General features: G+C 37.8%; 1 protein-coding gene across 1 annotated transcript; it reads right to left on the reverse strand.

Annotated features, from left to right (window-relative positions):
- Positions 1–965: 965 nt before the first annotated feature.
- LOC140338499 (cytochrome P450 2J4-like) lies at positions 966–14,609 on the reverse strand. The gene is made up of 9 exons (XM_072422738.1): positions 14,448–14,609; positions 10,567–10,729; positions 9,240–9,392; positions 8,664–8,824; positions 6,461–6,634; positions 5,157–5,301; positions 4,466–4,653; positions 3,119–3,260; positions 966–1,147 (listed from the first exon to the last, which is right to left on the reverse strand). The coding sequence occupies exons 1-9, from the start codon at positions 14,607–14,609 to the stop codon at positions 966–968; spliced, it is 1,470 nt and encodes a 489-aa protein (XP_072278839.1).
- Positions 14,610–16,477: the final 1,868 nt, after the last annotated feature.

Below are 16,477 nucleotides of genomic sequence, written 5' to 3' on the forward strand. Positions count from 1 at the left end.
GCTTTAAATTCCAAAACCTGGCATATGCAATATTTCCTGCATTGCAAGCATGTGACAGGCCTTTGGGACCAGTGCACCAAAAAGGTAATAAGGTTTGAGCTGAATGAGCTGCCTGGCATAGCTAGTTTCAGGGTAAAGTAAACAGCGCTTAGGGCCCCAACTGACAGAATGGCAGGGGTGCAGAAAACAAGCATACTGTGCATTTTAGACCCCACTTTATGCATGTCCAAGTTTCCATTTTTTTCTAAGATCATCCCTGCAAAAATGCAAGTAGAAAATTATATCAACATTTCCGGAGCTCTTAAAAGGGTGGACCTTTCTTCTCTCACGATAGCAGGTGACAGAGGTCCTATTTTCTGATTAGAGAGTTTTTTTGCCCAAAATCACATAAAAGATTGTTTGGCCCTGCAAAATCATTCAGCTTTAACTGAAAAGAACCGGACCCACCTCATGGACTTATATTGTTGTAAATAAGTTGCATTAAGCTTCTAAAAAGAAAAGTTATTATAATGCAGTATACATTGTTAATTGTATTGTACATTGCAAAACAAAACTATATTTAAATGTATTTTAACATCTTTGTATTGTTATGAATGCATACCCATTCATGTCTATGGGAAGTTAGTGTGCACAAATTGCCAGGTGAAGGAAAGTAACTGAATGGGAGGTTCCAGACTACATTAGGCTGATTTTTGTAACGTTTTTTAACTGACATCCTGAAAAACTTTGCTTTACTGTTCTTAGAGGTTGTTCCTAGAGTGAACATTATTGGCAACTTGACAAAATTATAGCACTGTTTAAATGTAATGATATGTACACATTGTAATTTACCTGTAAGAACAACAAATAGAAAAGTAGAAACAGTCATGATTATCCTTCATAGTGCAAGGAGTCTGGATGCATCAATGAGAATAAAATACTTAAGTCTTTATTCTTTCTGCCCTTTTGCTTCTTTATGATCAGCGTTAAGTGCGGTGAACCAGCCTCATCTTGAAACACCTAGGAGTTTGAGAAACCCCAAAAACAGGTGTGAGGTCCGGAGGAGACTTCGGGTCCGCACAGTGGAATTCAAAATGTGTTAGCATAGTTGTAAAGAAGAGGAAGATCTCTATCTGAGCCATATTCTCCCCAAGACAAACTCGTGGACCTGAAAGAGAACAAAATCTCTTAATATTTTTTGTTTTAAAGTCTAAATGTGAGTTACCAGATCATTGTAAAGGACAGCAAGTTGGTGGTAAATCCAGAGTTGGTTTAAGGGCAGTTGCTCAAGGCTTTAATTACCAGAATGGAAGAGGGGTGCTGGGAGTATGTAGACACTCCTACAAATTATTGAGTTCAGGTGTTTCCAGTGAATGGTGCTGTTAGTACTACACTATACAAAGTTTGACAATTGTGTGGAAGAGTTTGTTAAAAACGTAATGGTGTCTAACCTAAATCCTGCAGAACACCTTTGGAATTTATTGGAATGCCAGTTGTGGGCCAGCTCTTATCCCACATCAGTGTCTGGCCTAACTGAATGGACAATCAGTCATGAATTTATCAAATATTTGTTTTTTTCACAAATCTCATAAAAACTAATGAATTGTGCATACCACAATTCATAGTTTTATGGGCAAATGTGTAGTCTGTACATGTTGTAGAATAAATTGTTATTACATACAAAATAAAAAAAAAAAAACAGCAACAACAGTAGAACTAAAGCCCCACTTTGAAAAGTGCATGATCATGCAAGGTGGTTATTGGAGAAAGGGATAGGTCTTCCTTCTTGCCTGATCGCTACCCAGTGCATGCGGAGAACCTCGGCACCGCAAATCAATTGTAATATTAAGTAATTAATAAAGTCAGATAGTACCCATGTCAGCTAATTCATGGCCAGCAACAGTTCATTCTGGTAATTGATCTAAATTTCCTGACTGCAGAAAAATTTATTCTGGCTGAGATTGGAATGTGTTTTTATTACATAATTTCAATTTTACAGAAAAGAAAAGGGCGCATTGAAAAACTGATGATCCAGCACACATACTAGGCAGCAAATCAAATTGGATTCTTTTTATGGCTGGGATTGGGGTCACAGGGCACTCGTTCAACAGAATATTCCAACTTGTTCATTTACCTAATGCATCCAATATCCCTTAAAACCTGTTTATGCAATGATGTATTCTTTTACTAACTGCATTACATATAGTTAAGCCTTATGAAAATCATTATAAAGGATACTTAATTCTGTAGCTATTAAACCTACTAATCTCGTAGGATACTAAAAATTGCAGATAATGCACAACAGCAAGCTGGAAATCATCTCTGCTTTGAGAAACCTGTAGCTATGGATGGGATATGCCAATTAAACAAATTGCAGTTTTAGTGTCTTCTTGACTGTTAGAAAAATGTAGTATGAACAGCAGAAGTTATATGAGACCATATGCTTATTTTAAAGATGTTTATGAGGATAACAGAACAATAGATTTTGTCTGTGAATACTCCTCAGAAGAGTCGATTCACAGGTTGGATTTCTCTGAGCAAAATATTATTGTTTTCAAACTAAAAAGAGGCCAGTATTTGCATGATTCCATGCGATTTCTCTCTAAGCCAAACATGCATAAGTATGGATCTAATTGATGAGCCTCATAGTTCAGTAGTTGCTCTGCTTTTAACACTGAATTGTGCATTTCATTTTTGCAGGCAATATGGTTGCTGGAATTGGCATCACTAATATAGTTACAATCTATAAAAGTTTTCCTTTAGGGGTTGGGAAGGGTTATCATTTTAAAGGTTAGGGTTTTCTATTTTGATTATTAAAAGGAAAAGGGCAATTGAATGTTAAAAGCCCAACTCCAACTTTCATGGCCCACCACCGCACTACCTGACCACCCAATACATAAACATTTTCGGCACTTAAGCTCCTATCAATGCCTGACACACAGATTCCCGTTTTGTTTTTGCATCAGTCTTGTGAACACTGCAATTGATCTGCGCAACCCAGATGATCATGTGAAGTTCAGTGCTGTGCACAATGAGTGTTATTTGTATCATGGTGTGTAGATACAATGGTCTACAGTATACAGTGGCTATGACAAAGATTTACCATCAATGCCAAATTATTTTTTAATATCAGTTTTACCTGCAGAAAGAGGCAAGAAAGATTCTGTTTTTATCAGTTCTCCGTCTTTGTTCAGAAAATGATCTGGGTTAAATTCATAGGGATACTTCCAGCTACTCTCATCATAGTGCACCGAGGAAAGATCTGTGATGATGAATGTTCCCTAGAAATTAAAGAGTCTCAAACAAGATTACAAGTTCCAATCAACTACCCTGTTATCAGGCACACAATACCATCACACCTAATGTGTCTCTAATCTCCAGTTACAAAAGGACAGCAGCTTCTATATGGCTGTAATGAACCCCCAAATTACCAGTCAATTCAGAAACAGTTTTAGCTGTGGTTGGGATACAGCTCTGTGGGAGAACATTTCATGTAAAAAATATGTACAAAATTGTATGTTTCATTGTAAATATATATTACTGCCATTACTGACTTGTTTAAACATCTTCCTTATCTCTCATCCTCAAGTAATGTCAGCTCTTATATTTATATCATGACAGAGTTGCTTTAAATAAGCCTGTGCACATTCTTTCCATATACATGTAGCTAAATACACATTAAAAAGAAAATATGGCTTATAAAGACAGAGACAAGAATATTATATCATCTGAGGCCCAGGTGGAAGATGCAAACCAGAAATCCTGGCTTCAATCCCCTCTGCACACTCCATCATGTACCCAAACATCGCAATGATCAGAAAAGTGGTGAGTCAAGATTTGGGATAATACACCCACGGTAAAACAAAAAAGTGTCTAAATTACTGTTGAATTAATTGTACTAACTGCAGAATTAGCAAACATTGCCTAAAGCCATTTCTTTGTTTAGGAGCTTTCTGTAAAAATGACTTTCTTGTACAGAGATACTGGTCTTGTATCCCCCTGTTTTCTGCAGGAAGCCTGTAGTCGGTCAGCCTGCTAGGTCCCCCTTCAGCTCTGCTGTCTGAATGATTTGTGTGCAGAACAATGATGATGTCACTGCTAATTTTACAAGATAACAGCTGGGTTTAAAATGTCCCTGCTGCACACAGTGGATCTATAGCTTTATGCCTATTGAGGAATATAAATGAATGAGTATTTTTGTGCTTGAAGTTTATTTTTAACTCTACAACCATGCAGTTGTTCAAGTTTTCTTTGACCCATGTTCTGGTCTATGTGGGTATGTTTAGTTACATAAATGAAAATATAAAGAATGCCAAAGAAACTTTACAACCATGTAGTAGGAGGGCCTACCCGTTTTCCAAATTGAATGATTTGTTTTTAACAGGCCCTCACACTACATTGTAGGTAAGCTGATTAACAATTGAGCAAAGAGGGTGCAATGTGGCCAGCTTTAAAGTGTTAATGTTCTTACAGATTCTTTGCTCACCTTTGGAATAGTGTACCCATTCAGCTGCACATCTTTGATGGGTGAGTGAGCAACTCCTAGTGGCAGTATTGAGGCAAAGCGCTGGACTTCCCGCAGAACAGCCTGTGTGTATGGCATCCTTACTCGGTCCTCATAGTCCAGATGGTCTCTGTCTCCTCGTACTGTATCCATTTCTGTCCGACACTTTTCTGAAAAAAGATGGCATGCCATTATCACACCTGATGATGTTTACCCATTGCAGACCCAATGCCAAATGACTAACCAATTTTGTAACGAGAAGTAGAAAAGTGCTGGACATTTCAGTAGAAATTCAGCCATATGTCTAAATAGAAATAAAATGCACTGCTGTTCATCCCTAATGACAGTGCTTTCCCTGATCCCTGATTACAAGCAGCTTTCATTCCCCTGACTTCTCCATACTTCAAGAGGTGTAAAGAATACAATCACTGGCCATTATTGCCTTGGATGTTACTAAAAAAAAAAAAAACCTGTTATTGCAATCAAAATGGTTTACCACACATGATATATGGTACATATTAAAAAGTAAAAGCTTTACATTTAGATTTTGGTCAGGAAAAATCTAAATATTTAATATATTTCATATGTAGATTTTTGTTGTCCAGAACAGAACAGTATTTTAAGGGAGGGAAGGTAATAAAGGGAGTAATAAAAGTAATAAAAGTATAACTACCTTGAACATCTGAATAAATCATCATATACAATAGAGTCCACTCCAGACTGGAAGATGTGGTTTCTCTTCCAGCAATAAAGAGATCCAACATACATGTAAGGAGATTTTCATCATCAAAGGATGACTTGTAACCATCTTGTTTCTCCTGAACAGATAAGAAAGATATTTCAAGTACATGGGGAGATTTTTGTATTTGGTTTCCATATTGTCAAATCCTAGATGGTAAGGTAAACTTGCAATCTAGATTAGTTGCCAGTTTATGCCCATGTTCATCTATGCTGATGAACTAACCAAAATGGCTCAAGGAGTGAAGTGTCTGATGAGAATAAATATCTATACAGAGTTGTGTAGAAAAATGTCATACACAAAATCCGCATCATTTTCTAGAGATATTGACCAACACAAATTGTTAGGATAAAATAGAAAGTTATCCCTGTATTTTACCACTCTTATATCAACTTGTTAGTTTTATTAACTTTCAGCACCTAGATATCGGTTTTTATTGCTACCAGCAAGAGCAACTCTCAGCGCAAGTTGATGAAGGACTCTAGTCCTGCCTGTAACCCCATCATATTTTGTTACCCTTGCACTCACTGTACCCCTAACAGTAACTCCACTTGTAACAAAAGTACTCTTCCCTGTAACAATTACATTAAACCTCATTGGAACCCTAGAATTTCCAATCATATGACCTTATTGCAACCTTAAGATATACGAACACCCTTTGCTTGAGCAACATATTCCTGCCATCCCATGCCCTATCCATGTGCTTTTTAGAGTTCTGTTTCTGTAAGACCCGTGAGTTTCTGTATGACCCCAATATTCCAGTGTTACAGCTTGTCCCCAGAGTTCCAGTTCCAATGCTCCCAATTCTCCCAAGACCCCTTGTGCACCTGTCAACCCGCGAGCTCTGTCTCCCTACATAGCTGTATATTTCTGGTTACTGACTCTGCCTGCCCAGATCTTTGGTTTCCATGTGGTTCTGGTGTACGTGTACCATGTTTTGGGTCTGCTGGTAAACTGCAATTTGCAATGGTGGGTTTGAGGGCTGCAACCTGTTAGTTGTTTGCATCCCCTTAATTTCTTGTGGGTTCCTCTGGTGAAAACTGGGCTTTTCCACCTTCACTCAGCCCTCTATCAAACTTGCAATTAGAACAGAAGAGCCACTTCCCAGTAAAACTATAACAACTATAATATAAAGTATTTTATTGAGACTTGACATTCAGTTAAAATGCAGATGTTATTACTAACTAAGAAACTAAACAGATTGTCAGTTTGATGTCATGTTTTAAACATTTCTTTACCTTATCCACTTCATCTAGATAGCAGTCGATGTAGTCTCGGGGTTGATTGGGCACTCTGGTTCTCTTGTGTTCCTCTAGAACATTCCTAAGAAAACCAAAAATTACCTTTATATTTCTAATAACCTTCTGATGTGGTAGAGGAAGATGTTTAATAAATCCAAATGCATTGAAGAGCTGAGGAAAAAAAAGGATGCAGTAATAGTGTATAAACAGAAAAAAAATCAGTTAAAGGGTAATGATACTCTGAAAACATAATTTCCTTTAGTATATCTAGGAATACAAAGAAAGTGCCTTGAAAGTACTGCATAGTAAGTATTGTTTTCTTACTGCATGGGAACCATGGCATTGTTCCCAACTATCCCTTTTTTTTGGGAACTGTCCTTGCTTTATCACACTAAACCTTTCAGCCGACCTCTAAATAACTGCATGTGTTAGTTCAAAAAATAAATAGAAATAGTGACTACAAAAATTATTGTGGGTTAACTGATCACTTTTTGATTAATAATTCTTCCCAGCCCGTGTTACTGAGGACATGGTAGAGTGAGGTATTTGTCTACTTTCTGCTAAGCCCCTTCACAACAAATACTTTATATTTATAAGATAAGGTTGTTACCTCTATGCCCAACTCAACACACTAATCCAGTAGAGTGTAAACATTGCTTTCAGATTTCAGTCTGAAACAAGCAATCAATAATCTGCAAAGCAGTAAAGAGAGTAAAGCTACGTACACACTTCCAATAATTATCGCTGTAAACGAATGACAAACGTCCGACTGGCCGAAAATCGTTCTCAAAAAAGGTGACCAACGACACCCACGAATGAGGACTGTTGTTGGAAATGAACGACCGTCATGGCGGATCTGATTGGCTGACGATTGTTCACTATCTATCGTGTGTATGGTTGTTCAGTGATTGTGTATGTTTCTGCAATACACTTTCTCCTTTACAGGTCATCCCTGCATCGTTCAAACGATTGTATTTAGCGTATGTACATTATTGGTGGATTATATTTGAACGATCGTGTCATTACAGCATGTACAGAATTGTGCAAAATACGATCGTTCAAATATAATTGTGCATAATCGTTGATCGGTTGTAATCATTCTAACAATTATTGGAAGAGTGTACCTAAGCTTTAGTCTTTTACAAATATGCAGAATTATTTTAGTGGTTGGTGCCATAAATAATATTTGTATGCTGCAACATTTTTTAATTAATCATGTAATTCCTAAACCAAAGATCCTCAGGTACTGAAGAAGCACCTGGATGTTTTAATCTAAGTTCTTCTTATTTTGCCATCCCTTATGGGCCAAGGCCCAGCCAACTGGAGAAACCCTAAAACAAAGTAATTTTCAAACTGCTGATTTTCCATATACTTGATATGACCTAGAGTACAATTAGGGCTCTATAAAAACAGGAAATAAGACAGTCCAACAAACATTCCCTCCTGGGAATCCTCCAGGTCCATGTGTTTCAATGGCAGTAATTGATTCCCCGTTCCCACTCTAGCACTTTTCACTCTGATCTTTTTCTCTACAAAGTCTTTAGTCCATGACAGTCTTCTGTAGCATTACATATAATAATATATGCGTCCCTTTGGTAATTACTGGAGTCATATTTGTAGCCCCTGCAAACATACAACAGAACCTAGTCAGTGGTGTGGGCATGCTACAAGAGATGTCCGGAAACAAGACAAGCTAAATGACCAGGACTGCAAACATGGTACAGACGTCTTTGGAGACCCAGACATTTACAAAGACTATTATAGACTGAAAACACCCTACATGAGACTTCAACATATCACTGCTACAACAGTCCCTGTACAGTTCAAGGAGCCCACATTTGTGCTTCCTGTAATCCCTTTAAAATAACTGCAAGCTAAATTTAAAAAGATTAAAGAAAAAAATAATCATACAAAACAAAAAGCCACAGCAGAGAAAATATAGCAAATAAATTAACTACTAGTATCCAGTATGAAGAATGGTATGCTGACCTTGGTAGGGGCCACAGACTGTAGACCAGGAGCTAGAAACTCTAAAGGATTTTTTTTACTATCCCTGACCTCATTAGACATTTCCCCTCTCCTTCTGCAATGGTGACAATGTTTTCTTAGTGTGGGAACAAAAGCAAAGGAAAGAGCAAAGAATTGTCAATACATCACAAGAACCTTTTTAAAGATATTATTGTATCAAGGAATGAAATACCTGAGCCCAAAACCCAGATGTTCTCTTTGTGTGTTCATGGACGAGGTTAAGAAGGTCTCTGAACGTTGGATTGTCATAGTTGTAACGCCTTCCAAATACGATGGAACAGATTATGTTGGACGCAGCATTACCAAGTACAAAATGAGGGTCATATAGAGAGCCTGAAAAACACCAACGATGGTAAGTGAACAGTCACGAATATATTTGCATCAATCCATTTATCATTGTGAGTCTTCTAATAAATGAGTCTCATTTTATTAGCATGGAGCAAATTATCATTTAGTCGAAATGAAAAAAGCTAAAAAAAAGAGCGAATAAATTATAACGTTACTATTGCCTAACCAAAAATAATCTTAGCCAGGATGTTATATCATAGATCATAGTCTTTAAAATGGGTTGTGGTAAAAATTGCAGTTTAAATTTCCCACGGTGACATAACTTACACAGGTTTACCATACCTATCTAACTAATTTAGACCAATTATATTGTTAACATCATAACTGTCTGACATTTTTACAATAACAGTACCATTATAGCAGTTACAAATCACTCATATTTATCTTAATTATCACACACCTTTATTCTTCTTCATTTCATCAATCAGGAATGCAGCCTCTTCACAAATCCTCTGCTCCATGGACTTCTTACCCAGGCCAAAATTGCGCAGTGTAGACAGAGTAAAACGCCTGTGCTCTTTCCATGAGCTACCATAGCCTGCGAAAATTAAACCTGGGGGAAAATATTGAGAGATACAATGCATTGGGGGCTATTTTACAGTAATAACATATAAACTAAATCTTAAAATATTTCTGAGGGCATCTAATTCTAATACTTTGTGACATTGTTTCTGCATGTTACTTCATTGGCATCATTGACGCATAACTAGTATGCATATCAGGAATTCGGAGTAAGTCATTCACAAGGATGCAGAATTAATTTAGTGGCTGGTGCCATAAATAATATTTGCTTAAACATTCTTTAACATAATGTAATTGCTAAAATAAGGATCCTCGGGTACTGAGGAGGCATCTGGATGTGTTTATCTAACTCCTTTTATCTTGCCATCCCTTAAACTATGTACACACGTCCAGCGGTTCTCGGCCAATAATTGGCTCAGGGCTGATATCAGGTGAGAATCTGGTGAGTGTACAGCCCCATTCATCCATCATCCGAACGGCCATCTTGGCAGATCCACGGACGACTAACAATCTCAATGCAAGGGAAGGGGGAGAGCGCACAGCAGGGTGCCGCTCCAATGTTCTCCCCCTACCCTCTGCATAGAGCAGAACGGTGATGTATGTACAGCATCATTCATACATCGTGCAGTGCTAGTCGTTGGAAAGGATCGGGAAAGATCCTTTCCAATGACTATTCTTGCACGTGTGTATGCGGCTTTATGGGCCAAGGCCCAGCAAACTGGATGAAGCCTGAAACAAAGCAGTTTTTAAAATGGACTGGGCTGGTGATGGCGGCTGTCAAAAGACAGAGCAGCAGAAGGATGAGGTTGTATAATGCAAAACTGCCTGTTATACATGACAATGTCCTGTTATAAGACTTGTCCCCACATTATCAGCTGTAGTACATGTTAATGTATTGAGGTTGGTTTTAATTAAAAAGAGCCTACAAAATACATACTTGCTACCAACACCAGTTTTAAAATATATTTTTAAAGCCATTGACTAGATAATGAGCCAACACTTAGACAATCAAGGTATAGTCTGGCCTTTGTTGTTCCCAATTTCTTCTGCTTATAGTTACACCTGCATTTCTACTTGCCCTGGAATTGGCAAGCAAGATGTCCACCCCTGTATCATAGAATGTGTTTCCTGTTCAGGCAGCATTTGGTATATCCTTTATTGATATAAGCTAGGCAAGCATACAAGGCAAAGAATGTCATTCTTACCTCTACCACCCGAAATAAGTTGAATGAGTCTGTTCTGAGGCCTGTCTGCAAAATCAACACCTTTATTTACTAGTATTTCTTTGACATGTTTCAGTTCCCGAATCACCACAGCTGGGGTGAACCCCAGATATATGCTGAACATCGGTCCATACACCTTGGAAAACTGATAAAAATATAACAAACATGGTTATACAGGATAATATCACAAATCACAAACATATTAAGCCTTTAAAACATGCTGTTGTGCACATGGAGATCACAAAAATGATTAAACTGATCATGGCAACCCACCATGTTCTGGAAGTAAGGAAGTAGGAAGATGGGAAGTAAGAGATAGGAGACGGTTGTTACTACTCAATTTGGATTGGTAACAACTCAATTTGGATTACCCATCACTTTCTGTACCAAGTACAGTGGTCACCAAGACACACAGTGGGCAGATGGTAAATCCTTTCCAGAGAGGCACAGAAAGCAATAAAATCTAGCAGGGGTTAAAACTTAGTCCTACATAACCCCCACCCCAACCCATGCTGCAGTCAAAATGGCATGGGTCATCTATTGCTTCCAACATCCTGAATAGGGAAAGAGACACAAAAAGTTCCCCCATTAGCCCAACCAGTAGTGAGAGGCAACCTTCTCAACATTGATTTCCAAACTTTTCCGCAGCCTCTTTGTAGCAGTTCAGTCAAAACTAGGCACAGGAAATTTTGTAATGAAGAACATTTCTGTTGATTCTGCTGAAGTCAGAGCTCATAATTTTTCATTACATAAAAAAAGCAATTCACTCATTCTAATAATGAATTTTTCACCCTGAATCAACCAGTTCTGGAAACTAATCTTAAAGTGGTATTATAAATTCTTTATTGATTTGTCAGTGTCATATGCAAAGTTACACCCTATCTCTCTACTAAGTTTGTAAACCTCTAGGCAAAACCAGAACACAATACAACAAGAACACTTATCAGCACCATTAAATATGGAAAACTGCAGTAAATGGCTCCTCTGGTATAATGTATTCTTAGCTATTAGGTCCATTCACACCTTCTTTGCTTCCCAGGTCTAGGATTTCAATATGTAAAGTATATATTATATCAGTTGCTAATTTTAATCATTAATATATCAGTAAAGATCAGTAAAGATGTAATGCACTGTAGATAATAAACCAATGTTTCCCCAACAGCCTAGCTTTCTTGGAGCTGAAAGACAAACATAAATGCTTGGGACTCACTTAAATCCAATCTCTAATTATTTAAGGCCAATTGTGATCCTCTTCTGCATGTCCTACAGAGAGAAGGACCACAATGGTAACCTATGATCCATCCATGGGTAAAGGATATCACCATTTAAATTGATGGCTTTATTTTAAATCCTCCATTCTTTTTGAAACCAAATTGATGTTTGTCAGACAATGTTTTTCATCACTCTCATATTTCTGTCCCCATGTGATTACAGTTAAAAGACACCTGTCAGGTTTTCAACACAACTACTAAAATAATTCTTCATATACACTGCTCAAAAAAATAAATAATTGCGGTAACACTGAAATATCATATCTGTTCCTGATGACCAAATTATTCAAGTTGATGTAAGAACAGTTAATGGAAACCAAAATCATCAACCGAAAATCAAAGTAAAAACTGAAATCACATAAGGATTGAATATATGTGAATTGTATCACAACAACCACAGGCCTGTGTGCACTGCTGACAATGTCTGGGCATGCTTTTGATTAGATGGTGGAAGGTGCCCCGTGGAATGTCTTCCTAGACCTGGATCCAGGGCATCAGTGAGTTCATGAAAAGTGAAGCTACTTGGCAGAGTTTGATTTATTGATACATAATGACCCAGAGGGTCTCTAATGGAGTCAGGGCAGCCAAAAGCAACAGTGTATTTGTCATTCAGGAACTGCACATTTTGGCCACATGAAGATGACACTGTCCTGCACCAAGAGGAACTCCCACTACACCAGGGTAAGGACTAAAAATAAGTCAGAGGATTTTTATTCCTGACCTAACAATGGTAAAAGAACCATTAGCTATCATATGGAGGTCTGTGCCCACTGACCCACTGCTGGTAATGCTGAATGATGTTGCAGGCATAACACCAACTAATTCTAGTGTTCTCTATTAAATGCCAATAAAGCTGCACAGTGCCAGGCGGTCAGCATAGGTCTCACTACTAGACTGGACTATTTGATCAGAAACAGGCACATGGTTAGATCCCTGGAGGTCATCTTGTAAGATTCTAGCAATGTTCCTCCTTACACAAAGATGCTGATCCTGCTGGGTTTATGTTGCCCTTGTCCATCTTTCCTTGTGTAAATGCCTATATCTTGGTATTCCCCCCCACACTCTTGAGTGCTGGGAGATACTACAAACCTTCTGGTGAGAATACATATGGTTGTACCATCCTGAAGGATCTGGACTACCTATGCAACCTGAGTGGGCTGCAGGCACGGCTTCATGCTACTGTAAAGTACTAGTAGGGACATGGACACTGATGGAAAATCAGAAAACACTGACTTGGTGTTATGCTATGTTCCCATGGCTTTACTGGACTCTGCTGCAAGTGCTCAGCTGGGGATAGTTGAATGCCTATTACTCCTGCTGACTTGTACATCCTGACCGGACATATAGGCCACATTGATCAGTGTGTGTAAACATGTACAGGGTACATTGAAGCTAAGTGTTTCCAGAAATAAGCTGCTGGAATGTTAAGACAATAAAGTCAATAAGTATAATGTTAAGTAAATGAAGAAACAATCTTCACCTAAAATGATAAGTGATCTAAAACATTGTCACCCCACAAGACAACTTTGAAATAATTCTAGCATATAAAAGGTGCAGGAGAGAAAATAACATTCAGACTCCAAATTCTGACTTTTCCATGTAATTACAGATGTGGTTTACTTTCTGAGTAATAATGGCAAAGTTACTGGGGTGCAGCAATATTTTTTACTGGGTGTATTCCATGTGATCTTGATAAACTGTGTTTGTTGCCATGACTGTGGATTAGAACCTACTGTCATAAGACATGTCATATTTTCACAGCCATATCTGTGTTCCCGTCTCCCCCCTGCAAGATTGTTATGCTCTTCTTGCCTTACGTCTCCTCTGTTCTGGCCTATATGCAGTTTGGCTACACATTTACGCCACTATTAGGAAAGTCCTCTCAAAATGTACAGATTTAAAGAGCAGATCCCACCAGAGGGGTATTGCTTTGACTTGATGTTTATATGCCGATAAGTATCAGTAATGGAAATACAAACGTGCATGTAACACATATGAGCTTCCGTGTATGTTTGCATAGTAACAGAGCCAGGTATGAATCAGTTATTGCAGATATAGGGGCATATTTATAAACCATTCACATTATTATTTTATCTTTATATATTTTTACAGGTGTAAAGTTGTAAAGTAGGCAAATGTACATAATGACAAATTAAGCAAATTTTGTTGAACCAATCACTTTGCAAATTGTTTGAAAATATACCCCTAATTTTTAATATAACCCCTAACATTTTCTCTAAGGACCCTAAAAGAAAAATGGTAAGTTGCATCCAATAATTTTAAGTCCTCTGCATCTACCCTTAATCTTTGCTGGTGACTGACAACTGGTATTAAATGGAAAATTAGATAAGAAGGCAGAAGGATAGCAGGAAAGTCATGCAGAGAAATCTGAACTGTCACCTGCACATCTAATCATGCACAAGATGATTCTCACATGTTCAAGTACTACAATATCACACTTTGTACACACCTATGTCACACAATATATCACATATTGGTTTATCATTTCTTCATAATTAAAGAGCAGTTTTTATTGTCAGTAGTTCTTAGACATATGACACATCTAAAATTAAAATGAGGGGGTATGCTCACCGCTTTTAGATCCTTGAGGGGATTGGTGAAATCTATCTGTAATAAATTCCCCACAAGAGGCAATGCTATAGGGCCAGGTGGGAAACCCTTTGGCCGAGACAGTTTCCATTGTAGTAGCAAAAGAAGGGCAAAGCCCACTACCAACAGGGTAATGATGTCCATAGCAGCTATATGATGTGAGAGCCTGAATTGCTGCATTTTATATACTGAATGGTCTGAGCAATGCTCCTCCCTGACAAGAAACTACAATAGGTCTACAATAGTAGAATTATCTTTCACAACACCACCTTATAGGAGGTAACACGGATGTCACATTTTTCTCATACCTTTATTCTTAAGTAGAAAACATGTCTATTCATTGCACGTGTTGTAGAGTTTTCTTTATGATAAAATATTCAGTAACTTGAAGTATACATGCTGTACGATATCTGTACAAATTTTCTATTTTTTTCTATTTTACATTATTTCTACTCAGCACTACTGTGTCCCCAGAAATGTCAGCAGCAAATTACTGTTTGTGGACCCGCTATTCTGCATTGTACACCAAGGATGCTGAGGGCTGTCCACATTGTGGGAGAATCAGGGAAACCAGGGGGGATAATATTCCCCAAGAAAGGCTTAATGTTGGCTGATAATAAATAAGTTATCAACAATTTCCTCTATTCCTTTGCTGTAGAGCCTCTATTATTTTGCTGACATAGGAGAAGTCCTACTTTTTATGCTACATTCTCATATTTTATGGAACCCCGATGCTGGTCCCTTGGGGTGTCTTATGCTGTTTGATACATTCCAGCTTCAAATATTTAAATACACACTCCATTTGTGGCTCAGAGGTACGACAAATGTTCTATATGTTGGGTCTTGGAATCCGCCTAATGGGTATGATGGGTCACCTCAATAAAAGCTTTATGTCTTTTGTGTATTCCATATATAATCTTGTCACCACAGGTACAATGTGCAAATGCATACTTTTTCCTTAAAAACAGACTTACCGCAGGGCCACTGTGTGCGAACATACAAGAGAATGTGTTCAGGTGTGTTTTGTATTGCAGACATGAGTCCAAGCTCTATGTTTGCTGCAAATCACAAAACTGGTGGAGTATTTGAGTGATATAATAGATGTTCTGTGCAGAGGAACCATCTATCAACATGCTAGTAGTGACATTATTCTTTATGCAACATGCTGGAAACTACAGTTAATTTACCTGGTGGAAAGAACCAGACCACTGAGAAACTATCATTCCAGATGGATTCAGTTCACTGTTCTTGAGATCCAACAATTTGTACTGTGGATTGGGTAATTATCTCATTCTAATTCTGTGTAGAGGCAAGCATAGCCAAGCTAAGCACTGACAGCTTAAGAAGCTGGACAGCTGGCCAGTATAGAAATATATCAAATGTACTTTTTTTTCTAACATCTGTCAAATAACAAAAGACTAGAAGTCATGTGCAAAAAAACAAACAAACCCAAAAAACAATTAAAACTTTTAAATTTCCCTTAATGGTTGATACTGGGAGGTGATCTTAGCAGTTAGCAGCCCTTAAGAAGAAAATGCACCATTTATGTGTCTACAACAGTGAGGGAATAACAGCCTTAAAAGCAACTATGCACACTTTGTGAATATGTGCACATGTAGCAAAAGGGATAACAGCTTTTAATGGTTACTTGTCAGTAATTACACAGTTACTGCAAAAAATCTGCATTATTAAATTCCTTTTGTCATAAAATACTGCAATGAACTGTTTTCCAAAAGGCAATGAAACCATTGGTCTGCTTTAGGAAGGAATTTCTCAGTCTTCTTTCCTCAATTGAAAACACTGTAATGGTGTGTTTTACCTGGTGATCCTGCCATATAGGTCCTTGTACAAGCATTTCATATTACACAGTAACAGTGTTTCTGTTTTGCTATTGCATTCCTGCATTTTCATTCTGTAACATGGGTTTTTTGATGTGGTATGGGGCCTATTCAAATGCACTGTATAGTTCAGTAATATATACAAGTAGTGACCAAATGTGCAGCATGGATTGC

This window comes from Pyxicephalus adspersus, chromosome 9 (assembly GCF_032062135.1).
Source record: "Pyxicephalus adspersus chromosome 9, UCB_Pads_2.0, whole genome shotgun sequence".
Taxonomy (NCBI): Eukaryota; Metazoa; Chordata; class Amphibia; order Anura; family Pyxicephalidae; genus Pyxicephalus; species Pyxicephalus adspersus.